General features: G+C 46.2%; 1 protein-coding gene across 1 annotated transcript in view; it reads left to right on the top strand.

The window, feature by feature from the left end:
* LOC138285816 (dehydrogenase/reductase SDR family member 13-like) overlaps window positions 1-5845 on the top strand; it is a 131837-nt gene extending 125992 nt beyond the window's left edge. The window contains exon 5 of the mRNA XM_069226213.1: window positions 4966-5845. Within this exon, the coding sequence (XP_069082314.1) occupies window positions 4966-5231 (266 nt within the window). The 3' untranslated portion in view covers window positions 5232-5845. The remainder of the gene's footprint in view (window positions 1-4965) is intronic.
* Window positions 5846-27709: the final 21864 nt, after the last annotated feature.

Here is a 27709-nt window from a genome sequence, read left to right as displayed (position 1 = left end):
TGGCTATCATCCTGATACCTTGCCCATCACGATTCCTCAAGAAAGTTTTTACACCAGCTATGTCGGAAACCATTCAACACCTTCACCAAACCCAGAAATTGATTCAACAGCATCTAGAAAAAGCTAAACAAAAATACAAAAAGCACTACGACAAGAAACATTGTGAAGGACCTCAGTATCAACCAGGTGATAAAGTGTGGCTTTCTACAAGACATATAGACTTCATGAAAAAGCATATGTTTAATCCCAAATTCATAGGTCCTTACACTGTCCTCCAGCAAATGAATCCAGTGACCTATAAACTGCAGTTGCCCCGGTCACTATGTATTCATCCGGTGTTCCATACTTCCCTCCTGAAAAAAGCAGTCCAGAAGGTACGCTCCCAGCCAGCTCCAGTTCTAGTACAGGGGGAATTGGAATACGAAGTTAAACAGGTGTTGGATTCCAAACTTAGAGGTCATAACCTGCGGTATCTGATCTCTTGGAAAGGTTACGGTCCCGAAAGTAACTCATGGGTCTCCGCATCTGACATTCATGCTCCACGACTAGTGAGATGTTTTCATCGTCTTAACCCAGGCAAACCAGGCCCTAGAGCGCGCTTGGGAGGGGGGAGTACTGTCAACATCAGGACAGTGCGCGCTCTACGGGTGACAAAAATGCAAAAACCCAGCCTTCATGAAAGAGCATAATTCATGCATTGTGTTTATATGCAGTATGTTAACCTTTTGCATTGCAGAGTTTAACCTTGAAAAACACTATTAATGATGTTTGTAATAACTGTTCATTTGCAAGGTATTACTGAGTGTGTTAAGGTGTGGTCCCTTTCTAAGACCTAGAAGCTTTCCCTGCAGCATGACTGGGTGTGGTTTGTGGGCTGGGCCAGACTCTATATAAGGGAGCCAGCCGCGCTCCATGTGCTCGCTATTCCGAGGTCCCGGTGCAGAGCAGCAGCAACTTCCTGAGCTCCTGTTCCGGAGGCCTACCTTGATGTTCCAGGCCTGCCCCGCATTATATTAGTGATCCTTGAGCAGGGCGGTAAGGCGGAGGTGGAGCTGGGCCCCCGACCCCGTCCTCAAAGACTCTCGAGTTTTGGGCCTACTTGCGAAACTTTCAGAGTGCGCGATTCATTGCTCTCATGTAAACCTTGGTATTCAGATCGGCAACAGCTTGCGCGATCATTTCATGGCATTTGCTTATTCTTGTTCGAATCGGCAGTGCGTGCGATTTATTTCCAGCATGTAAAACTTGGTGTTCAGATCGGCAACAGATTTCGCGATCACTTCATGGCATTTGCATATTCTTGTTCGAATCGGCAGTGTGCGCGATTCATTTCCAGCATGTAAAACTTGGTGTTCAGATCGGCAACAGCTTGCGCAATCATTTCATGGCATTTGCATATTCTTGTTCGAATCGGCAGTGCGCGCAATTCATTTCCAGCATGTAAAACTTGGTGTTCAGATCGGCAACAGCTTGCGCGACCATTTCATGGCATTTGCATATTCTTGTTCGAATCGGCAGTGTGCGCGATTCATTGCCTGCATATAAAACTTGAGGTTCAGATTGGCAACAGTGTGCGCGATTATTTCATGGCATTTGCATATTCTTGTTCGAATCGGCAGTGTGTGCGATTCATTTCCGGCATGTAAAACTTGAGGTTCAGATCGGCAACAGTGTGCGTGATCATTTCATGGCATTTGCATATTCTTGTTTGAATCGGCAGTGTGCGCAATTCATTTCTGGCATGTAAAACTTGAGGTTCAGATCGGCAACAGTGTGCGCGATCATTTCATGGCATTTACATATTCTTGTTTGAATCGGCAATGTGTGCGATTCATTTCCAGCATATAAAACCTGACTTTCAGATTGGCAACAATGTGCGCAATCATTTCATGGCATTTACATATTCTTGTTCGAATCAGCAGTGTGTGCGATTCATTTCCAGCATATAAATCTTGACGTTCAGATTGGCAACAGTGTACGCGATCATTTCATGGGAATTAAAACTTTGGTGTGTTGTATTTGTTGAGGTGCACACATTTATACCGAGCTTATGGATTTTCTGTGGTGATGCTTAATTCAAAATGTGACATTCTTTGTGCATATTAAGTCCTTAGTTCAATTCCTATTGTTTTACAGAGAATGTTTCAGATAGCCTTTTGTCCTCATGTAAAAATGCAATGTTTGTTCTGAAACATTATTCTAGAAGGTTCTTGTATTTCTAGACAGTATGTGATATTTCATGAAAAGCTCATATGAAACTTTGTATTAACCCATTCTTGATTTTTTCCAGGTACCTAGATTTCTTGAGGTCTAGTTATAGTCACTTCTTAGGTTATCCATGGTTACAGTATGAGAACTCTTAGAACCATAGTCTTTTGAAAGTCAATGTGATTATATCTTGATATTGTGTTGTTTAACCTTTAGCTTCCTACAGGTCTCCTTCCCAGCTGTTCCCTACCTAATCCCCTTTTCCCACACTTGGACTCTCTCAGGCTTTGTGATATTTCTATCGGAGCTTTAGAGCTGTCTAGTGGTGGACATGTTGGGAATGTGCGCAGGCCCAGAGGATCTGGTCTCCCTAACAGAAGTATGACATTGCATTGTACACAGGGATCTGTATGTCTGTGCTATATGATTTGCATGTGCACCGTTCTGCCTGATGTGACTTATTGTTGTTTGCTTTGTTTTTGAGTGATTTTGTGACACCTAGGCCACCACTTAAGGCATAGCTGCGCAAGAGGGTAACTGTAGCATTCAGAGTTCACGTAAAATCTTATACCTCAAGCTCCATGTTATCTTTGTTGAAAAACCAAGATATTCTACCACTGTCATGCTCTACGATAGGCTGGCCAGGACCCCTTTAAAACCCTGTGTGCCATGGTGCTCTTTAAATCAGAATGAGATTCTGTTGTGGGCGACCTTCTATCTAACCAATTGTCAATGTCCCTCTGGTTGGAGGACAGCCACCTCAGGTTTGGGTTGGGTTGACGTCATTTCTGCTATCCTAATTCCCTTGCTACTTCTGTTTCCTCTACATTCTCTAATGCAGCTAGGGTGGTTATAGAAACACAATGAGAGTGTTTCCCAGTTATGGGACTTTTAGATCTAAAAGTCTCATAACTCTTGGAATCTGAGGCACTTACTCTAGGCTGTATATGGGTTTTGCATTCAAGATGGTAGAATGCTCCTAAGCCAGTCTGTTTACGATGCGCAGTACTATGTGTATTTCTCGTATGCCACTGAGGAAGGCGGGTGTTTGATATGGAAGATCCTGCTGGTCTTTTTATTATATATCTTGGGTCTGTGTTTTTATTTTTTGTTGCTCTTTACATTTGTATAGTGCACCGTCGAGCTATGTCAGTTTTCTGCGTATGTTATGCAATGCATGTATGTGAAATTTGTGTGTTTCTGTGTCTGTATCCCTAAGGTGAGTATTTGGTGTGTGTGCACTTTGTGTAATATGTATATTTCTTTGTGGTTTGTATATTTTCTTTTTTAATATGTTTCTGTGTATGTTTCTGTGTACGTTTGTTCATGCATAAGGAGAGTAGTTGAAACTACAGAGTCTTGTTGGGGAATTCGTCTTGGGTAAGCACGGTCTCCGTGTCCGGTATTGACTCATTTTGTCATTTTTGTCTTGACGTGACCACTGCAGACTCTTCAAACAGTCACTGGACTCTGAGAAGACTTTCATTCGGGCATTTCTCCATCTATTGGTTTACCTGACATTTGTCTGTCAAACCAGGCGCTTTGTGTTACTAACGTCATGACAGGGATTCAAAGTCTGCTTCCTACCCGCCTTTTACCCAAACAAAACTCTAAGGGCCAGATGTATCAAAGATCCGTTTTGCATTTCTTAAATAGCAAATTTTAAGAAATCGCTATTTAAGAATTGCAAAATGGGATGTATGAAATTTGAGATTCGGTAATAGCGATTTCTTAAAAATCGAAAACGCTATTACCGAATTGCAAATAGAGAATGCGACTCCATTCATCCCTGTGTGCCTGTAGGCCCATAGGTGCGAATGGTTTTGCATTTCCCATTTTGCGAATTCCAGTTAGGAATTTGCAAATTAGGTAATGCAAAACCCAGGGTGCTGGGGGCCTAAGCCCCCCTCTGATGCACCCCAAAAAATTATTTGCGGGCATGTCAACACACACAAGCCCTAGGGGCATGGGCGCACTAAATGTCATTTTTAAAAATGCATTTATATGAGTTTGTGGTAATTGCATTTCCTAAATGCCCAACTCGCATTTAAGAAATGCTGTATACATGTGCTTTGAAAATCGCAAATAGGAATTCCTTATTTGCGATTTCCTATTTAGAGAATCGCAATTATTCCTAGCAGAAAAAACCCACTGCACCATGAGTAGCTTGGGCAAAAGCAATAGTGGAAAAAACTTTGGTGCAGACACAGCAGCATAATCTTTGTTCATGAGCAAAGAGAGCACTGGAGAGTAAATTGGATTAACCGTGGAAAAATTTACATATTAGAAGGTGGACTTGACTGGATAAATGTACAGGAGAGGGAGATTGCCAATGCTATACATAATGTAGAAACACCTTCCCGTACCGTGGGTTCCATCTATATGGAATACAAATATCCATATTTAGTGATAGCTCAATGTTTCATTCGCTTAGCCATGGTGGTGAACTGCTACAGCAGACCTTGGTACAGACGCTGCAGAGTAATCCTAGTGCTTGACCAAAAAGAGCACCGGACACTAGGTTGAGTCAACCATGTTTTATAGGAAAATACGTATTGAGAAGGTCTCTTGGGCTGTCAGCTGCACGTCTAAAATGGCATATACTCCTAAAATAATGCTAATGTGTTCTATACAGGTTTGGTTTCCATAGTCACCTTTTGTTCTATGATGATGCACTCTGCCCATGTTTGTCCTTGTAAATCTGTGATGTGTCTCCTTTTTGACTCTTTACCAGCTGCTTTCTTTTTCGTCTGGCAGGGCCAGTCTACACCGACGTATTTCGCCATGTAAAACCCTGGTTGTTGAAAGTTTTCGCTCGTGCCTTTTGTCGTCTCTTCTTCCGAGACTGTGAGAACGGAGCCCAGACGTCCATCCACTGCACTGTGCAGGAGGGAATCGAACCATTCAGTGGGCGCTACTTTGCCAACTGCCAAGTGAATGAGGTGCAGAGCCATGCCCGAGATGATGCTGTTGCCAAGAAACTCTGGGAAGTCAGCGAGGCATTGGTGGGCTTGACTGAATAAATCTGCGGAAGAGTGTGATTGCCAGTGCTGTTCAGTATGCAGTAGTGCCTTCCCCTATCTTGGGTTCAATCTATATAGGGTACAAATAACCAAATTTAGAGATGTTTCCATGCTCCATCTTCGAGTGGGACATTCACAAAGGTTGTAAACTACTTAAACAGGCGTGTGGAGCTTGGGTATCCAATTCAGCCGATTTCATTGATTGATATGAGTAGTAAGCCTCCTTTGGCAGATAAAGTAGTTCAAGACGCTGTTCCAGATTACGCCATTATTCCAGATTCTTAGATCCATCCTTAGAATCTAGGGCCAGATTTGACTAAGGTATTTTGCAGTTGTGACGGATCCTGTTTGCAAAATTGGACCCTTTGTGACCCCTAAATGGAATTTGTGTGTGTGCCAAATCCAATTGCGATTCAACAACACGTTATGGAATAACAGTTTGTATAGGCAAGTACATACTGAAAAAGTATGAATTGGTCACAGATGTGACTTAATATCAGAATTTGGTTATCATTTATGAAATTTATAATATTATTTTGGGTTTGTTAGGTTTTTGTGTTGTCTTGATATTCATTTGTTTTTTTGTGTATAATAAAATAATTGATTTGAATTAATTCACCACGTACCCATCTTTACTTTTTTGTATAAAATATTTTGTAATTAGATAATATGCCTGCATTGACACATACTTCAACATTGATACTGTGATTTTGGTGAAGTTTAGGAATTTTTTACCAGTATGTGTACTTTGGCAGCAGGTACGCCTATGGTGTCTGAGCACCATTTATTTAACTAGTTGAACTGATAGGAATGTGCAGCTAAGAAATCAGTCATTGTTGCCATAATTTTCAGTAAGTTTAGTACATATGTTTGTCTGCAAAATACCACACTGGTCGCAAAAATACCAGTCACGAAGTAGGACCAGTGTTTAGTATATCTGGCCCTAGTCTTTTATCACAGAAATGCATGAGGTAGCTACATACCGGAGAGAAATTATCCATGACCGTTGGTCTTGAAATTATGCAAAAGTGTTTGCTGAACATTTTGTTTTTGTACAATATGGAATGACTTCATATCAACATAGATATAGCACCAGAAATGCAAGCTTTTTTACATTAATATAGTCCCATTGCAGTGCTTGGGCTATGCTTGAAAGTCCCAATACAGTGCGAGTTTTGCAGTCCCTTCATAAGGCCTGATTACAAATGCTCCTGTAATTCCTATGGGACCATCATAATTACAAGTTCTGTGGGAACACTCCTGAGCCGTGTTTTTTCACCTGAAGATTTCTGCTGGTGAAATTCTATAGGAAAATAAGAATTTACTGGTGGAACTCAACATAGAAATACTATTTCTTCTAGTAATTTCTTATTTCTAACTGGACCTTTAAAGGTCACACTTGTATTCCCACTTCCAGGTATCGGTAATCCGGGGTGAGTTGGAATTAGTGGGCAGGAAACAGGGGTACTTAAAATGAAGTCCCTAGAGTTTGAAGCTACAGTGTCATCTAGAATAGAACTCAAAGTATGTATCTGCTTATGGTTATTTTCATTGTCTTCTCTGCTGTTTTCAGGCCTCTTCCTGACTTTCAAAAATAATATATTCATTGTTGCAAAATCTGCTGTATCCTATATAATATCTGTATCATAATTCATGTAATTACATTCTATTGCTGTAAATTCAAAAATGAAATATACACATTCCTATTAATTACATTCAGTCCTTAAGTGCCTAAATTATTATACAAAAATCCACTCTAGAAATAGGTGACAGCCTTAAGATAATCATTTTACAGCCTGTTTTATTAGATTTTCTATCACTGCATGTGAAAAGTATACTTTTGTTTCAGAAGTTCTATTTTATGTTTTTCGCACAATGACACTGCTAGTTTGTAGTGCTGTGATATTAAAAAGAACAACAAAATAATACACATATTGCATGCTTCTGTTCGTTTGTTCCTTGTTTCATTGTAACAACGTCATATCTGATTTTCTCTATTACACTAGGCTTTCCTTCAAAATTGCAAAAAAAGATTGTACAAGGTGGGGGAAACATACAAAACATTAGGACATTATACTTTTTAAACAGTGATGGTAATTTATTAATTTTATCTTTACAGACTTGAATTATTCCCTGTTGCTGGTAATCCTCCATTAGAACAAATTAGTACTAAGAAAATAATTGCATTTAATAGGATACAATTAACGGACAGTTCACCTCAGCAGAAGCCTCAAAGTAAGGCAAATGAGGTGTGCAGGCTTTCCAATTCAAGCCCCATTGTGTCTTACATAGATTACAGTTTCTTAGCACCAGTGGTGAAAGTTAAAAGTTGAGCCACACAAATGGCAAATCTGTCAGTGGTGGAGAACTGCAGTTACAGGTAAGCAGCTATCACTTCCCCGGGCATTACATCTTTCTTAGTTGCATATGTCTTGATTACAACTGAAGCTCAGTATTCAAAGATGCAGGGGAAAGTGAGAAGGAAGCTCACCTTTATGATAAAGGCCAGAGCAGACATCCAAGTGAAGGCGTAACAGGATATCCACCTTCTGGCCTGGTAAATGCCTGAAAAGACATCCAAGGTAAGAGTACTACAGTTGTACCCATTCAGCTTGTTTAATGTGCCTCCACTGCCTTCCTCCCTTAGCTTGGAGTAGGACAAAGCAAACCCTGACTTTATTCAGTGAGTAGTTCCTTGCTCGGAGAATGTCTCCCTTTTATGAAATTACCTAATGCCTCACAAATCTCATCAGATTCATGGAAGGACTTGGTTCTCTCTAAATAGATTTTTTAAAGCTCTTTTGAAGTTCATTATGTGTAGTTAGTTCTCCAGCTTTGCAAACAAGAAAATGTTGGAAGCAGATCATGTTCATTTAAAGAAAAATGTGCATGTACCTTGTTATATAATGGGGCTTTGTTATCAGAATAACCTTGTCTTGATAGGATTTGAAGTAAGGCTGTTTACCTGAAAATGCTTGACTCTCCCCAACAACCTAGCAGAGGTTAGTGCCAACAAGAAGGGCAATTTTGAAGGTAGAAATTTTAGCTGGGTCTTGTGATTCAGCGCTAATTACAATTACTTACCTTCGGCTGTAGAAACACATGCTTTGCATTCTCACGCCATCTAGTGTTGGGTTTAGACATTACAGCTTGTTTTTCTTCAAAGAAGCTTTGAGTCACATGATGTTGGGTGACTGCCTCCTTGGTCCACAATACACATGGGCACCAACTTCTATTGTTTTTTCTGTCATTGCATTTGGACATGTTTAGTTATAGCTTCCAGACCAACATTTCTTGCCACAACATCGAGGCAGACTACAGTTCTTAGGCTCCAGCAACAGGAAAAATTAATCTAATCAAGAGTCAACCAGCACTTCTGTCTCACCTTTCAGTGCATGAAGACACTAAGGTACCAGAGAGAAATGCGTTGGACACACCTGTAAATGCAGCAGGGCTTGTTATCCAACTCCCCATATATCTTCAGTGAGCAGGACTCGTTCGAATTCAAGGAAGTTGACGGCCCCTGCAGAAGACAGGGGTCCCATCGACGACCAGCTGTGAAGCTGTTCCACTCGCATACCTCAAACAGAGAGGAGGTGAACCCCTTGGCCTTAATAATGCAGGACCATGCATGAAGAAGACCCTGATGTCTGTAAGTATTACCCTGTTTCACATGACAAAGATCCACCCAGTCAAACATCCTTATATTGAGGCAGAGCGCCGCTTGCAAGAGAGTTGGACATTGAGGCCAGAGCAAGCCAAGGAAAAGGTGTCAGCCTCAATTCCATTGCCACCCTCTGACTCCAGTTATCATAGTGACAATGTATTGTGTCAATCCAGCACCCGCTAATGGATGTGGAGCCATGTCACTCTTTGCCACCCTCACCCAAAAAGCATAGGACCTCTACCTTGGAGCCAAAATCGTCAACAAGAGCACCTCAGAAACCAGACACCAGGTTGATGCAGAGAACTCTTTCGACTCCAACCTCCAGTGCTTCCATCTTGCAGAGAAGTTCCAAATAACTCAATGCAAGGCAAATGTGTCTGTGTACCTATCCTGAAGAAGGCTGGAATCCAGCTAAACTGCCTGAAGCAAAGCCATCCTGCATTTTATCCTTCATTCCAAAAAAACAAAGGTTAACGTTCAAGGAGAAGCTTCCTTTTGAAACATCTTGACACCCAGTGCTCAGGAAGTGTAGGGACCAAGAAACAAGCCCTCTTCCCTAGCCTCCCACACCCAAGCATACACCACCACCTCATTCACTACTATGATCAGACTCACCACCACCGCCACCTGAATCCCTGGAAAGGTCAGTCTGAGCAAGGTAACCCACATTGGAGACAGAAACCCACATGACTAACCCACTGGTGCTGGATGCAGGGATAACTCCTGGGATGACTATAAATGTTGACCCTCCTGATGACCAGTATCTAGAGTCCTACACTGCGAAACCATCAACGATACTATTGTGTAACATGTAGTTACTCAGAGAGCAGTTCAGTGCCACAAAATCAACATGCAAGTCCTACAGGATAAAGATTACTTTCTGGTGGAGACCCTCTCAAAGACAGAATGTTGTGTGTAGTTCTTCCACATGTTCAAGGGTATGCTCAAGTTGCCCCCTGACAATTTTAAAGACTCAATAAGGCAGGGCTAAGGTCATCATGCCATGTGTGTACAAGGCTTATCTTAATTAACTTCTCTACATTAGAATTCAGGTTCCCCCAGGCCCACTAATGGTTTATACCACAAGAAGGAGGGTCTGAGTCCAGGCAACAGGAGATGCCCCATCCCCAGGTAAGAAAGCAAATGCCTCTATGCTGCTATCAAATGTGTAGCAGTTTGCGCAACCCTCCAGTGGTGCATAGTCAGTTTCTAGGTTTTTGTCAAGGCACAACAGGTTTCATTTAGAGGAGATACAGGCACTCGTACAACACCTCCCTGATACAAGAAAAGAGGTGAGGATCTTGTTGCGATGGGGAGAAATATCTACAATGCAAATATTCCCGGTGTCCTGGGTGGTGGGTGCCCCTCCTCCCACAGCATAAATAGCAGTGCCCTGCTCTGCAGATACTCATGACTTCACATCTCTGGGTTTAAACTAGAGGTCTGTGACGCATGGGAACTAAATTCAGTGGAATCAGGGCCAAAACATCACAATGAGGTATTTTAGAGAACAAGGGTTTTATTGGCAATCTGGTTGTCTTCTGGCCAATTTAACCATAAAAAGCTCTACTGGGTACTTAGGAGAGAGCCTCTTCGGTGATTAATGTAAAGAAATGCTCTTCTCCTCCTCTTCTTTGGTCTTAGATCTTCCTTCCAGCTTCCAGTGTTGTCTTGTTCCCTCCGGATCCCACCATAAGGTAAATGTAAATAGTAAAATAAGGAAAACAAAATCTAGTACAAATTTTGTCTCTCTCCCTTTCGCTCTATCGTGCTTTATTTCTTTCTTTGGCAGTTTGGGGATACTTGTTTTTGTGTTAATACTATAATCCTTATCAGGCATCATGCCTGGCTCAGTGTCTCTGGCTTTAAGCCAGAAGTACACCAGCATCTTCTGTATCTGCTGTTCGATGGTGAACACCTATTTGGACTGCAGGTAGATCAGATGCTTTAAAAGCTCAAGAAAAACACAAGTACTGCTAAGAGAGTGGGTACCTTTCAGATAATCTTCAGGTGTTCTTTCGCAGGCCATAGTATGGGCAGTGGGACTCTCCCACCTCCTTCCAGAGGCATCAACAGTAATACCAACAGTCAACACAGGGCTATTCAACAGGAAGTTTCAGGGATAACACAAGGGAGAGGGGCAAAGGAGCTGCCTCCTTCAAGCAGTGATCCTTTTCACCTAAACTCCCCCCCCAAAAAAAGCAGTGAGTCTGGCACCTCAGCAAATACATCCTCTGAGAACTTTTCAATGTGGTCATGCTGCAGAATGTCATCCCTATGGTGCGACTTCATGAATGCGCTTGGTCTGGAGAATGCCTACATCATACCCATCCACTCCACCCATTGCCACTACCTACATTTCATGGCAAATGATCAATATTATCAGTTTCAAGTATTGCCATAACGCCTCACGACTATTAGCAAAATGTTTTCATTGTAGTAACCACCTACCCCAGGATGAGCGGAATTCAAGTTTTCCTCCTACTTAAACGATTGGATGCTCAACAGTGGATGCAAGCAACATTGTCTCACTCACACCCAGGCCACATATCCCTCCTCCACAATTTGGGATTCACCATAAATACAGTAAAGTCCCACCTACAGTGCGTACAGATCCAGTCCTTTTCAGGGGCCATACTCAATACAGTCACCGGCAAGGCTTGCTCCAGGCAGGCCCAGGTGCAAGCATTTACTTAGATACTGCTTCTTTTTCAGTCCGATCATCAACTAATGGTCAGAACAGTTATGCACATTCTCAGAATAATGGCCTTGTGCATAGCTATAGTTCCCTGTGGCACACTTCACATGCTGTCGGTGGACCAATGCCTGGAAGCACAATTGTTGCAAGCAGAGGGTCAATGGGATCATCTAGTGTTGATGCAGGCCAGCACCAATCGATCTCAGCTGTGTTGGAAGAACAGTCTGTTGCAGGGCTTGTCCTTCATAGACCCTGTTCCACATGTGACTATCGCCATGGACACAACAATCAAGGGTGAAAAGCTCATCTTCTAAAACTGACCATTCAGAACATGATTTTGTTACAAGAAAGAGGCTCCACATCAGTTATCGTGAGCTTTTGGCCATCCAGATAGCTTTAAAGGCTTTCTTTCACCAGGTTCAGTGCAAAGTAATGTTGATAATGCATGCTGGTTATCTCCAAAAGCAAGGTGGGACATACTCACTGCAACTGTCAGCACTAGCACAAAGCGTTTGTCACTGGGCTCTTCGCCATCAGCTACACCTTGCAGACCTGCTTAGCAGGATGAGGCAACACATCCCCAAGTGGGTATTCAACCCACACGTTCTACTACTGTACTTCTGCTGTTAGGAGGTTCCTGATTTCGACCCCTTCCCCAACACGCAAAATGCCAAATCTTCGCCACTAGGATCCCATGCCTCCCAGTCGATGGCCAATGCTGCATGCATGAATTGGTCAGGGATCTTTTCCTACTCCCACTCTTCCGTACATGGCCAGAAAGCTTTGCAAACCTCCCTCACTCGCATCCTGGCAGCTTCCACATGAGCCAGATAACCATGGTTCTTGATCCTTCTAGAGATGTCAGTGGTTCACCGCGAGAAGCTTCCCAACAGGTCTGTTCTGCTCACACAGAAGCCGGGCACAATTAGGCATCCCAACCACGGGGAACTCAATCTAGTGATCTTGCCCCAGAGGTCCCGGAGTTTGGATATCTTAACCTCCCTCAAGTGCATGTCCATCCTCAAAGGAGCATGTAGACCCACTACGCGTGCCTGCTATGATGCCTGGTGGAAAAGATTTGTCCTCTGCTGCATTGTATGAGCACATAGACTCACTTAAATCCGCAGATCAGTGTATTGTCTGCTACCTTCATTTACAATTCCATTTTCCTACACGTAGCTGCTATTGCAACTTATATGCAGAACAGGGAAGACTCCTTATTCAAAATTCCGGTCATTCAGGATTTAATGAAAGGACTCAGATGAGTTATTCCACCCAGACTACTCCCCACCCCTGTCTGGAACCTTAATGTTCTCCTTTCCAGGCTCATGGGTCCTCCCTTTGAACCTCTACATTCATGCCCATTGGAAGGTTGTTTTCCTTGTTGCCATCAGTTCTGTAGAGCATGTTGGCAAATTGCAGGCCCTCATCCTGGGGGAGCCCGTCTTTCAAGTTCATAACAACAGAATTGTTCTTCGAGCCAACCCTAAATTCCTTCCTCTCTTCCATCTTGGTCATACCATTGAGCTCCTGGTGTTTTTACCACAACCAGACTCTGTGGCAGAGATGGGCTTTCACACCCTTGATATTAAGTATGCTTTTTTGTAGTACATCAATGGGACTAGGCCCTTTCACAAATCTCGTTGCCCATGCCCATCACCAACTGAGGGAGGAGTTACTGTACCTGCTGACTCTAAAGACTTCTTCGAAGTAAAACAAGTTGCAGACGTCTGAGCACAGCTCTACATGTTACAAATAGATGCTTACAAGATCAGCAACTCTTTCCTTTTATATCATGAAAGCTTCCTCAGCAGTCGTAATCCTAAATGAGTTTTTACCTGTAACGTCTGAATTTATTGTTTTTATTTTGATAAACAGCCAGTTATTTTTGTTTTTTTTAAAGTTACCCAAGTAAAACTATATGGCTAATGGCATTTTATCTAAACTCATGTAAAAGGAAAAATAAGCAAATAATTGGGACAGAGCCAGATAGGCAGCAGTTTACTAGAACTGAAATGTGACACTAGAGTTACAAGTTGTCCAGCAGCGCAGCTATCAAATTGTTTCAGCAGTGGCAGTGGCTCCAGTTCAGTGTTTTGTGTGAGCCCTGTGAAAGCATCTGTAAGCAATTTTCACTTTTCTGACTGAAAAATATAACTATTGCAACTGATTTTTATTTCACTTAATGTCTTTATTATTTTTTTCTGTCTTTAAATCCATATTTTCGCTGCTTTTTCAGTAATTCCTCACTTTATGTGAGATAAATAACACAAATAACAATAACTGCTCTGGTTACCTGCTGTGAGTGGCCTAGCTCTTATTCGGGAGCCTTCAACAAGGAATGGCATAGGTATCCTTAAGTAACTTGCATACAGAGACTGATCTAGTAGGTAAAAGATAAAACACTCTGAGTTTCAGAGGTCCTGGGGTATACAATGGCTAGTAGGGCACAACTGAGATGACTGTGGCCTTTTGACACTTCTGTCTCGTGATCTGACCTACAATGGCACAGAAAGCGGAGCACCAAGTGCACATTTTTATCACTTGACTCAGGGTAGTGGAGTGATGGGGCGAGCAATCCAAGGCTTCTCAAGGAGGCGTTGTGGTGACTTGGCACTCAGCAAGCCCCTAAAAGAGCATAATAATGACTGTTTAATCCAGTGTATTTTATGCAAAAATAGAAGTACTTTATCATCCACTGTGCAATACTACACCAAAAGGATATCAGCAGGTGTACAGTGTTCTTATGAGGTTCTACAGGAAAAGGCACTATCTTAATTAGCAAGGCTAAATCATAGATGTAGACATAGTGAAACTGCATGCAAATTGCTGTGCTTACGACTCATATGTCAGTCTCTAGGGCACTCTATCTCAGTTCGTTTAACAATTGAGCCCCAGTCTCTTTTAGGCCCCCATGTCAGCTTAGATCCAAATCAGTTCAGGTTTACCTGCTTTTATGGTAGTGGGAAACCTTGTCATGGTGTGGCAATTGGGCAGCCTCTATTCTAATGCTGGAGTAGCTCCAGATGCTGCTTCTGGGCTGTGTGTGCAGCCACAAGTCCCAGAGGCGATGACAGGCCCAATGCAAAATTCCTTTTCAAATGGGCAAAAGCTCACCCTTGAGTTCTCAGTGAGGCCGTCTACTCTGAGTGGTTCAAAGTCATGGGCATTGTTGGCATCGGTCATCAATCCTCAGGCACAGCACAGGGAGCTTATGGAATGCAGTCAAGTTTGTCTTTGACAGCACAGCACACCAGTCCGTAGTAGGGCACATTGGAGACCCACTCCAGCACTCCGGTCTGCTCTTAAAGATGTCTCTCCCATTGTGGATGCCCTTGAGTAACAGACAGTCTGTTGCTTTTTGTTGGTCCCGCACACAAGATGCGATTATCAGGATTCCAGGAGAAGAACACTGTTAGATGCCGCTTGGGGGCCCGCGAGGAATGAAGGGTCTACAACACCTCAAATACGTGGCCGAGGTCATTTGCCTTAATGTTCTTAGCCCATCCTACCCCTACCATGGCTGTGCAAGCTGGAGTAAGTATAACCTTTTTTGCACTTGCTTCTCAGCGTAGCAAGGATGACCATTCACAAACGTTTAGGGAGGTTGTGTTGTGGTGCTAGAGCTCAGCAATAAATTACCAGAACCATTAAAATGAATGTTCAACCCAGTGCTTCTCTTTTTAAGGAAGTACGTACTTTATTCTCTCAGTTGTTGCATTCAGTACTACAAAACTACAATAATTAAAACAAGTTAGAGTCTTCAGCTGCTACTTTTGCAGATGCTGTGCCCATCCTGCTCCCTCTCTGTCCCCAGGTTCTCTCTTCCCCAATTCTGGGTGAATCCCACCCACAAATCTCTCTAGGGATCAACAAGTGTAGCACGAATATAGCACAACTGAAGTTCACTGTGTTTTTCCCCCACCCACCTCCAAACCATATGTGCGCTGAGTTCCAAGTGTCCCACTTCATGGGATGAGTTGATCGTCTCAGGGTCACTTTCCGGCCACTTAGGGCCTGATTACAACTTTGGAGGAGGTGTTAATCCGTCCCTAAAGTGACGGTAAATTGACAGATTTACCACCAGCCGTATTACGAGTCCATTATATCCTATGGAACTCGTAATATGGCTGGTGGTATATCCGTCACATTTGGGACGGATTAACACCTCCTCCAAAGTTGTAATCAGGCCCTTAGTGTTCAGAAAGCTTGCCCACACATTCACAAGAACATCGGTCCATTATCAGGCTTCTGTGGAGTTCCTTTGAGCTGAGCGCAGGGCTTTGTTCAGCAGTGCACTTTTCTTGACTTCTTCACAATCATTTGAAAATCTGCAGTCTGAGATGTTATAGTTCAGTCCAGACTATTGGCAAGTGTCCCCTGGCCTGGAGGGCTACCAATTGAATAGTTGCGCACATTATGCCGCCCTCCTGGCTCCCTGTCAAGTGATTGTCTACAGTGAGGCCCTAATGGCTGGTTCCCTCCCCAACTCCCTACAGGAGTCCATGCTAGTCCCCTTCTTGAAGCCTGATAAAGACCCCACCAGCCTCTCTTCCTACCACCCAATAACCATATTAGGAACAGACTACAAGATACTGGGCAGGTTTTTAGCAGACCAGTACCTAAAGGTGCTCCCACAAATGATTCACCCTCATCAAAATGGCTTTGTGTCTGGCTGCATTAATTCCTACAATATCCGCCGCCTATTTTATGTGATGTACTGTACTCTACAGCAACACATCCAATACTAGACATAGAGAAAGCCTTTGACTCCCTCTCTTGGAAGTGTTTGTTTGGGACTCTTCAAGCGGTGGGGTAAGGTCCCTGTCTCCTAGCCTACACTAAGCTGCTATATACGAATCCCACTTCCAGTGTATGAATGGGCCGCCTAATATCATCTTCTTTGCAGTTAGTCGTGGCAGGGCTGTCCCCTAGTCTTGTTCTCCTTAGCCGTGGAACCAGTGGCACACCTGATCAGATTGTTATGCATGCCGTTTCCCTCTATGCTTACGACGTCTTACTCTACATACGAGATACGATTGTTGACACTTCCCCGCTAAGGGCTGCCTTCCAGGACTTTGAAGCGACAGACGGACTCTGGGTTAACTGTGGAAAATCCTATACTTTCCCTCTCCAGAGTGACACTCTGCCAGTTTAGTGGCCTCACGCCTCTAAACTGGCAGGTCAGGGCTGCCCAATACTTAGGTGTAAAACTATATCACTCCCAGGAAGATTTGTTTGAAGGCAACCTAAAAAGGGCATACACTACCATGCACTCTCAAGTGCGCTTCTGGTAGTGACTTTCCTTAGCCGATTCTGGTAGGATTACATTTTGAAAAATAATCCTTCCCCGGTTGTTGTATTACTCTGTTAATGTACCAATATTTTCTCCAATGGCTCCTCTTTTGTGACATAGACCATCTGATAGGGGACTTGCTCCGAAATGACGGCGGGCGGTGGGTTGTCCTTCACAAACTTCAGTTGCCAGTGGGCCAAGGAGGCCTGTGAGGCCCCACTTTCGAATCTTCTTATTTAGCAGCCCAACTCCAAAGGGTAGCCCATTGGCTGGCGACAGGAACACATTGGAAACAACCACTGAGGCCGGCCCGCTCCCCACACACTTACTCCAGCAGCTCCTCCAACAAATTAAAACGCACCAGGTCGTTGCTCGGCTGGTTGGTGCGGAAGTGCCTCACTAGAACCTTTCGCCTAACCAGCACAGCCATGCCCTACACCCCACAATGGATCAGCTCCTAGAATGGCAGACACATGGGTTTGACACAGAAGGAGATCTCTTTCAAGATGGACAGCTCCTGACGTTCAAACAGCTTCAACAACACTATGCCATGCCCCCTGAGCAATTCCTTATGTACGGACACCTACTGGCTTCAATGCACTATTTATGGGGACCCCTTGAAACAGAGCCACCTAGACACTAAGGGGGTCATCCTGAACCGCCATTTGTCCGCACCGCGGTCAAAAGACCGCTGGTGCTATTCCTACTTTCCCACTGGGCCGGCGGGCGCTACCCAAGGTAGCTTCCGCCGGCCCAGCGGGAAAGAGGCCTGCAACACTGAAGCCGGCTCCGAATGTGTTGCAGGTGTGCGACGGGTGCTGTCGCACCCGTCACGCTTTTCACTGTCTGCTAAGCAGACAGTGAAAAGCTTCATGGGGCCCTGTTAGGGGGCCCCTGCACTGACCATGCCAGTGGCATGGGCAGTGCAGGGGCCCCCAGGTGCCCCAGGACACCCGTTCCCTCCATCCTGTTCCTGGTGGTGAAAACCGCCAGAAACAGGCTGGCGGGAAGGGGGTCAGAATCCCCATGGCGGCGCTGCTTGCAGTGCCGCCATGGAGGATTCTCCCAGCCGGGGTTAATCCGGCGGGAAACCGCCGGACCCGGCTGGGCGACCGCGGCTGTACCGCCGCGGTCGGAATGACGTTTGAAGCACCGCCAGCCTGTTGGCGGTGCTTCCGTCATCAGCCACCCTGGCGGTCTATGACCGCCAGGGTTGGAATGAGGGCCTAAGTAATACATACATTATATTTAATGGGACATGGGTGACACCTTATCACATGGCTCTAGAAAGCCATCAGAGCACATGCTGATGCTCCCGTAACACATCTTAGGCAGGCTGGGTAGACAACATTGGGAGGCCCTTCCATGACTCAGGAATGGACAAGGGCCCTGGAATCCCCCAAAATAGTATCTCGCAATGGATATTTCAAAAACATCCAGTACATACTTCTTCAAGCCTACCTCATCCCCGCCCACCTCAACAAACTATATCCTACAGCACACCTCACATGCCTGTGATGCTCTACTCCCAAAACAGATCTCCAACACGTCTTGGTCTTGCATTAACACATTTCTGGGAAGAGGTGCATACAATCCTGGCGATGGTCACTGAACTCAACACGTTCAAATCACGGTAAGCCACAGCGCTGGACTATTCCTGCAATGGAAACACCATAAAGTTTGAGCCCGTTTTGCCAATCTGTCCCTTTAATTGGCCAAATACCTACTAGCCATGCACAGGAAGGCCCCGCACCCTCCGCTACAGGCTCAGTGGCACACTGCAGTATCCCGATGGGGAGATGCAGAGAGCTCTGCACTGCATTGGGAGGAAACTTTATGCATTCAGCAGTGCCCTATCACAGCAGCATGAGATGTAATGTTATTGTAATAAAAGGTACAAACAGCAGGTAATTCGCCTTACGGAACCCCCTCACATGAAGCTAAAACACTGGCCTACACCACTGCCGGGAGCCCCCCCCAATCTGATTGGCACCCACCCGATACGCAGATGGCTTAATAGCCCCGTTATCACCTAGCAGCTGCACACGTGGTACATCTCGCTATCCCAAACACAGACCACTCACTCTAGCACAAACGTTAAAATGGCGCCAAAATACCAAGGACGAACGTATCCCCCTCTCACCCTGTCGCTTCCCCAATAGAAGGGGGGAAAAAAGAAAAATATACCTCCGCAGCCGAGACATCCCGCATGAATCAGTCCTCCCTCACTACCCGTGATCACCAGGTGTGGTGACTAACCTAGTAACTTCTCATTACCTGCCTTCTGGCCTCAATTTCCACCTTCCACTCCCACATCTAGAGTTCGCCCTTCACTCCCTAACCCTCCCGAATAGTTTTTAGTTGGTAGCCCCGGATAGCCATGACTGACTACTAAAAGTGGAGATTGTAGAGTTCCTTAGCCCCCTGCTCCGCCACTGTCCACTATTGTTAACCCCCCGCCCTCTACTACATCTGCATTCTTACCATAGTTCCCTCGAATCGTCATAGCAATAATACACTCATCAGATCATCAACAAGTGTCCGATCTGGACATAGAGTCACTCTTGAATGAACACTGAGACTTTTTGTCTATAAGTAAATATAGTTGGCACTAGGACAGCAGATTGCATAAGAGTTGAACTCACAACATAATGTATAATCTCTTATGCTTCCTTCCCTGCTGAATATGTTGTTTGCATTCTGTTCTTGATGGCTATGCTAAAATAAACTGTAAAACTCAATACAAATATTTGAAAAAAAGTGTGGTCCCTTGGGAACCTCACAGGCTGCAGTTGCAGGCCATGTCATGGCCTGCTGGATCACAGGTGTTGCCCCCAACAGAGCCTTTAACACTTGGATAGCTGCATCCTGGTCACATCCACATTAGCCATCCGGAATTCAGCAGATGCAGGCCCATGCTGACCAATAAGGAGTTCAACAAATTTAACTCCACATGGGCCAGCCAATGGTTCAGTAGATGCAGCTCCACTTTGGCTTGCAGTCAAAGCCCTAGCTAGGTGTCAGCAATCATGTTGCAGAGTAATGTTTCTCGCTGGGCAATTCTAGAGTGGTCCCTTTTACACCCAGGGCCACCCAGATCACTCTGAGGCAATGTGCTTCTTCTGGGCACAACACAGCCACAGGTGACATACTGGACCTCACTTCTTCCGTCTGTCCAGTCTCACCTCTTGCCAGATAGGAAGGCTCCTTCCCATTCTCAGCAGGCACTCGGGCAGGTTTCTAAACACTACAGGACAGGTACCAAGCTTCTGTAGCAAGTGATCCAGGCATCAGATGATATCTCCATATCTCTGGGAAATTAGCTGTCAGGCAGACACCAGGCCTCGTTTACATCAGCTCTCTGAGCACTCGTTTCAGTAGTTCCTTCTTTGTTCATACAGAGCTTTGAACTGAAACAATGTGGGGTAGGTGGGATCCTGTTTTGAACATAACTGGAAGACAGAAGATGCCGATCCACTGTCTCAAACTGTAGAACCGGTGTGATGTCATTCTTCTTTCAAGTGTCCTTTCCAGACTGTTCTCCAGACACAGCCCCCGTGTAGATTGATGGTTCTCACAACAGGGTCGTCCCCATCCTGGAGCACACACAACAGAATTACAAAAAGAAAGAGATGTTTCTCCAACTGACTGTCTTCAGCCCAAGTGAAACAGTAATTAGGAAACAAAAAGGGAAGGCCTTAGCTAGAGGCTCTGTTCACTTCAGTGGCTCTGTCTCCTACATCTAGCTAGAAGAATGTGAGCAGTACACTTCCACTCTCTGAAGCCCAGCCCCCACCCTCCATCGTATGCAAGGGAAGGCCAGAGACATCCATTGGTCTCCTTTACTCTGGTTTACGCATGGCAAACGTGTTCCATACAGGCTGCACAGTCCAACATGCTAACCCCCCACTTGGGGAGGGGTCAAATGCATAGAAGGGGAACTGTACACGAGTGTTAAAAATAAAAAGACCTGCTTCCATTACTGATCCTTAAAACATGGTATGTCGTGGCCATCACTCTATATGCTAAATCCAAAGACAGGGCCTGGTTGGTGCGACCTTTCAGGTCACAGGAGAAGTACAGGACCTCTCTTAGTCAGGGACAAGCCTAGGTCTCTGTGCACACGCTAGATTAGCATGTCACTAAGGATAGATTCATGCTGTTGGTCACTCAGGGTAGGGGGACACACCTGTTTGCCATGCAGGGGACATGTGTAGCACTCAAGTCAGTTACGTAAGTGTCCCCCTTTTCAGAACCAGTACTTGCAACCGTCTTCAGTGGAGTGGATCTCTTCAGTAGAGTAAAGCCAGTTGCAATTAGGGAGCTGCAGGGAAGTCTTTTCCAGCACACAGGCCTGTACTTGCAATGTCTTCATTGTCACTCCTCACTTCTGGGCAGTGTGGCCATTGTGGGTACTACAGCTATCCTTCTCCTCTAGACAGCCTTTCTTCAGCAGAAGTGCTCACTGCTCCTGTGTTTTAGCAGGCTTGGTACCAAAGAAGAACCACAGCTCTTCTCCAGTAATAGATGCAAACGTACAGGTGATGTCCCCTCCCCTCTAGGAGCCTGTCAACTACACTAGCTCTGGATCACAAGATCCTGTCACTGCGGAGTCCAAGGTTTCAGTTCCGTTCTAGAAGTGAGGTTACAGACAGGGAATGCTAATTCGACTGCCATTGTTCTGGAACCGGTTCACTCAGATAGGGTATCCCTTCACAGCAAAACCTCTGGACCCAGGAATCTCACCTGTCAGTGAGTCTCTCTTTCCTTCCTCGGCCAGCCCCGTGGATGATCACAGCCAACGATTCTCTGGAAGGTTGGGGAGCCTTCCTTCAGGATTTATGAGTCCGAGGCAAGTGGAAGTCACATCAAAATACCTTCCATATCAATTATCTCAAATTAAAAGCAGCTTGCCTAGTGCTTTGGGCTTTCCTGCCGAAGTTAAAGAATTTGTCAGTACTTATATGTACGGACAACACTACAACAATGCACTATATCAACAAACACTGGGGAGACATATCTCTGCACTTATCTCAAGAATCTCAATGTATCTGGAACTGGTCGATCCTACAAGGAGTGCATCTTCAAGCAGAACACGTGCCAGGCAGTCAGAATGTCATAGCAAACTCTCTCAGCAGCTTTGACAAATCCAACCACGAATGGGAATTGGATCAGAGAGTGCTTGATCACATCTTCTTCCAATGGGGCAAGCCAAACCTGGGTCTTTTTGCCACTCCCCAGAATGCAAAATGACAATTCTTTGCAAGTCAATATAACCACCCGGGCTCTTGTGGGAATGCATTTTCAAAGGCATGGTCAGGAATTTATGCTTACGCATTTCCGCTCATTCCCCTCATTCCAAGAATTCTAGCCAATATCAAGAATGAACATTGCAAAACTCTTCTGATTGCCCTGGCATGGTCTTGACAACATTTGTATATGGAGCTACTTCTCCTCTCAGAGAGCCATAGCATCCCTCTGCCAGAAGCACCGTGCCAGCTAACAATGAGCAATGGTCAAGTTCTCCACCCAGATCCAACATCGCTTCATTTGACAGCCTGGCGCCTGAACACCATGAGTTTGCACACTTAAACATCTCCCCGGACTACAGAGTCATTCTTGTTAGAGCTGCAGCGGATAGCACCAACAGAATTTACTGCCTTAAATGGAGGAGGTTTTGTATATGGTGCAAACAAGCTCAAGTGAACCTGTTCTCATCATCGCTGGAGCAGATACTCCATTACCTTCTCCATTTAGCAAGAGCAGGTTTGGTGAATGCTTCAATTAGAGTCCGCTTGGCTGCAATATCCCATTATAGGCGATCAGAAAACTTGCCATCTTTGTGGCCGACAAGGATTGTCAACCAGTTTCTCAAAGGTCTTGTTTGTTCTTTCCCGTCAGTCAGACCACTTCCACTGTCTTGGCAACTCAACGTAGTTTTATCCCAATTAATGATGCATCCATTCAAACCTATACACAGGGTAGAATTAAAATTCCTGTCATGGAAGATCGCACTTCTTCTTGCCCTGACCTCAGCTAAAAGGGTTAGGGAAATCCAAACCTTCACTATTCAAGACACTTTCTTGCAGTTTAAGGAAAATAGAGTAATACTGCGAACAAATCCAAAGTTCATACCCAAAGTCTCTTCGGATTTGCACATTAATCAGCCAGTAGTCCTAAAGTCGTATTTCCCAAATCCTTCGACACCGGTGGAACAGGCTCTTCATTCTTTGGATGTCAAAACGTGTCTCAAGTTCTATCTAGACAAAATGAAGGACTTTAAAAAATCCAATCAACTGTTTGTGACATTCAGTGCCCCTAGGAGAGGTCAACCGCTTTCCAAACAGGGAATTGCAAGATGGACCTCTAGTGCAATCGATTATTGTCACAAAGCTTCAGGAAAGCGTCTGCACAGACCCACGCATGCACATTCAACAAGGGCTGTCGCCGCATCCACAGCGATCTTCGCTGGTGTGCCCATCCAGGACATTTGCAGAGCGGCTACCTGTAAGTGGACACACACTTTTGCAAAGCATTACTGCTTGGGGGAAACATCACAAAGTGATGTAGCAGTGGGACAAGAAGTGGTGCAGCATCTGTTCCAGTAACAGTGAGCTATTGTATTCTTTTTCCCTTCATCCCAGTATATGCCCCCACATTGTCTACTAATTTTTTCTTCCTTTGACTGTTTGTTGTTTAGCACTGTATAGTAACTTATTGTTTTAATAAGAGTCAATCACATAAGGCTTTCTTTACCATTTGTGTAGTATTGGTTCTATCAATTGATACATGAATGTTGATCATACAATGTGCTTCACTACTGCTTGCTATTCTGATTCAAGCATGTGAATCTATGAAAGTTCCAATACTGGAATAAGAAAATAAGTTACTTACCTGTAACTGTAGTTCTCCAGTACTGGAATCTTTACCTGCTGTGCACTAACACAGAACATTAGAAGCTTAGGTAGGAATTACACATCTTGCTTAGTGACCGTATGATGGGACTTTTCTTGCATTTCACTTTTCTGGTCACTGTTTACTTCTAGTATGTTTCATCATCCTAATTACTGCATTTTATTATATTTTATCTATGACGCAGTTGATTAAATAAATCATGAACTGCTTCTGTTTGTCTTGGCATGTGTGAGATGAATGTAACTGAGAGAAAAGGATTAAATCTGATCCACCACGATTTCCCTGAGAAGTCATAGGTGGTCATTACAACCCTGGCGGTCGGTGTTAAAGCGGCGGTAAGACCGCCAACAGGCCGGCGGAAAAAAAAATGGAATTATGACCGCGGCGGAAACCGCCAACATAGACAGCCACTTTAACATTCTGACCGCCACGGCGGTACAAACAAACAGCATGGCGGTCACCGCCAACAGACAGGTGGGAGACAATGTACCGCCCACAGTATCACAACCTACCAATCCGCCACCTTTTCCGAGGCGGATTCACCGTGAACAAAAACACGGCGGAAACAGGACTCCAAAGGGAAAACGCTCACCTCTGCACACCCCACGAGGAACCAGGACGCCATGGAACCAGAGCTCCATATTTTACCAGCCTTCATCTTCTTGCTCCTTTACCAGGAGCACGAATGCCGGCGGCGAAGACCATGGTGAGTACTGCACCTAAGACACAGGGGAGGGGGGAGGGAAAAAACAGTGACACACACACGCAACACGCAACACCCCGACCCCCACCCTCACCCACTACAACACACACACCAATACAGCATGATACATTACAGTTACACACCCCCCCCACAGAAGAATGCAAAGACAAAAGGAAATGAGCTGAAGGATTGTAATATATTCAAATTCAGTAGTCAAATAATATACATACACTATTTACAAATATATACACCAAGAATATTAGTCCAGGGTATTCCACCCTTAAAGTCCGTGGACCACTGGGCCCACACTGCATGGGCGAGGCCCACACAAGATACCCGAACGTGACGGAGAGAACACTGCAGGGGCATCAGATAGAAATAAAACAGGCACCTCAGGGGGAGGGAAAGGGGGGGCACGTCAGCCGGTTGAGTGCACGACGCCAAATCCACGAGGTGGCCCCATGCCCACTGGTCAATCCTGGGGAGTGCAAAGCCACAGTCTCTCAAATCTCTCCAGTGGATGGTTTGCCCACTGCTTTATCCTGGGGAGTGCAAAGCCACAGTCTCTCAAGTCTTTCCAGTGGGTGGTTTGCCCACTGCTTTATCCTGGGGAGTGCAAAGCCACAGTCTCTCAAGTCTCTCCAGTGGGTGGTTTGCCCACTGCTTTATCCTGGGGAGTGCAAAGCGACAGTCTCTCAAGTGGATAACAGACTCCACTGGTTCTGGAGGGGGCTTGGTGCCCAGAGTGCTTCATCCTGCCAAGGACTGAGGTAGTGGATGTAAATCTCCACTGGTTCTGGAGGGGGCTTGGTGCCCAGAGTGCTAGATCCTGCCAAGGACAGAGGTAGTGGATGTAAGTCTCCACTGGTTCTGGAGGGGGCTTGGTGCCCAGAGTGCTTCATCCTGCTCGTGGCAGCCTCAGTAGCGTCAGTGCATTTGGCGGTCATGGGCCTGCGGTGCCTGTGGCGGGCCTGTCTTTGGCAGCGGTGCTTGTGGCGGTCCTGTCTTTGGCAGTGGTGCTTGTGGCGGCTTTTGGCGGTCCTGTATTTGGCAGCGGTGCTTGTGGCGGTCCTGTATTTGGCAGCGGTGCTTGTGGCGGTCCTGTCTTGTGCAGCGGTGCTTGTGGCGGTCCTGTCTTTGGCAGCGCTTCAGCTGCTGGCGGGGCCAGCGGGGCTGCTGCTGGCGGTCCTCTCTGGGCCAGCGGGGCTGCTGGCAGTCGCCTCCTGGGCAGCGGGGCTGCTGGCGGTCGCCTCCTGGGCAGCGGGGCTGCTGGCGGTCGCCTCCTGGGCAGCGGGGCTGATGCTGGCGGTCCTGTCTGGGCCAGCTGGGCTGCTGGCGGTCGCCTCCTGGCCAGCGGGGCTGCTGGCAGTCTTCTCCGCTGTGGTGATCTTCCCAGACTTGCCGGGTTTCTTGTGCCCCTTCCCCACCTTGGAAGGTGTCGCTGCTGACTCCACACTCCCACCTGTGCCCCTGGGAGCGGCTTTGCTGGCTGGTGTCTTCCCCCTCTCCCGCCGGGCACTGGCCAACTTTTGATGGTGGGGAACTGTCCGTGCTGTGGCTCCTTGCCACACCGGCTGCCCTGCTGCCTGGTGCACTCCAGAATCCGGTTACTACTTGCACCACTGATCCCGTAGATGTTGTGGCTCAGGTGCTAGGTTGGGACTTGGAGAGTCGGGCCCTAGGAGACTGACGGGGTGGGGGAGGTGAGGGAAAGAGGTCAAGGGTGGAGAGGAAAAGTTTCTAAGGAACACTGGGACGGGTAGATGGAGGGGGTTTGGGAGTGGAGGAAGAGGTTGTGGTTGTAGGAGGTGTACGTTTGGTGACTTTGGGTGAATGTGCATGCGCTGAAGGCTGTCGTGAGGTGGATGGCTGTTGGGTGGGTGTGTGCCTGCCTTTGTGTACCATGGGAGTTGGCATCACAGACACACTGGGAGAGGACACAGGGGATGTGTGAATGGTAGTGGGTGTGGGAACTGCACGTGAGCGGGGTGTGGTGGTGGGTGTGCTGGTGATGGACGTAGTGGCTGTAGATGTAGTGCATGCAGGTGTGAGTGGAGAAGAGACTGGGAGGGAGACGAGGAGGAGGGGGACACAGTGAGGCAGTGGATGTTGCTATGTCTGCATGTGTGTGATGCTTGCGTGAGTGCCTGTTGGATGTGTGGTGCTTATGTTTGCCTGAGCTTCCCTTGTGTGTTGAGGTGTGTGCATGCTGGTCTGATGGTGTGCTTGGGGTAGGCAGAGGTACAGGGGATTGGGTCTGGGTGGAGGAAGTTGGAGGGGGGAGGCTAGAGACAGGGACAATGGCTGCCATCAGTGCTGATGCCAGAGTCTGAAAAGCTCGCTGAAGGGCTGCCTGACCAGAATTAATGCCCTCCAGGAATGCATTGGTTTGTTGCAACTGCCTCTCTACACCCTGGATGGCATTCAAAATGGTGGACTGCCCAACAGTGAGAGACCTGAGGAGGTCAATGGCCTCCTCACTGAGGGCAGCAGGGGTGACTGGGGCAGGGGCTGAGGTGTCTGGGGCGAAGGAGATGCCCACCCTCCTGGGTGAGCGGGCACGGATCAAAGGCTGAGGGGATGCTGGGAGGGTGGTGCTGGAGGGGGGGTGGTGGCTGTACCTGTAGATGTACCTGTAGATGTGGGGGCACAGATGGGGCCACCACCACAAGGGAGCTCCCATCAGAGGACGAGTCCGTATCGCTGGTGTCAGCTCCTGTCCCCGCCGTGGAGCTCCCCTCGCCCTCCGGCCCACTGGTGAAATCAGACTCCGTAGTGTTGCCCTCCAGGGCCATGTGGGATGCATCCCCAGCTGGGCCTCTGCTGTCTTCTTGCTCCAGCGGCGAATGTCCTCCCATCTTTTACGGCAGTGGGTGCTCCGTCTGTGATAGACCCCCAGGGTCTAGACGTCCTGGCGATGGCACGCCAAATATCCTTCTTCTGGTGGGCGCTGACCTACAGGAATTGTACAGGGGAAAAAGAGAAGTTATCACCAACTGCACCGTCACAGTCATTGGCCCGCATCCCTACCCTTGCCATGTGGCACATGCACTCACCGTCGTTTTATGCACGCATCATTCTCCCCCCCCTCTTTCATCCACCCCACTCCACACAGGCATTGCCCACACAGCATGCAACCGCCTACCGCGACGGTGTACAACGCCAGCGCAGTTACCTCACATCCCATTGTCCCACTTTA

Source organism: Pleurodeles waltl, chromosome 3_1 (assembly GCF_031143425.1).
Source record: "Pleurodeles waltl isolate 20211129_DDA chromosome 3_1, aPleWal1.hap1.20221129, whole genome shotgun sequence".
NCBI classification, from domain to species: Eukaryota; Metazoa; Chordata; class Amphibia; order Caudata; family Salamandridae; genus Pleurodeles; species Pleurodeles waltl.
Note: the sequence above shows the minus strand (reverse complement) of the source record. Positions and strands in the feature narration are given on the sequence as shown.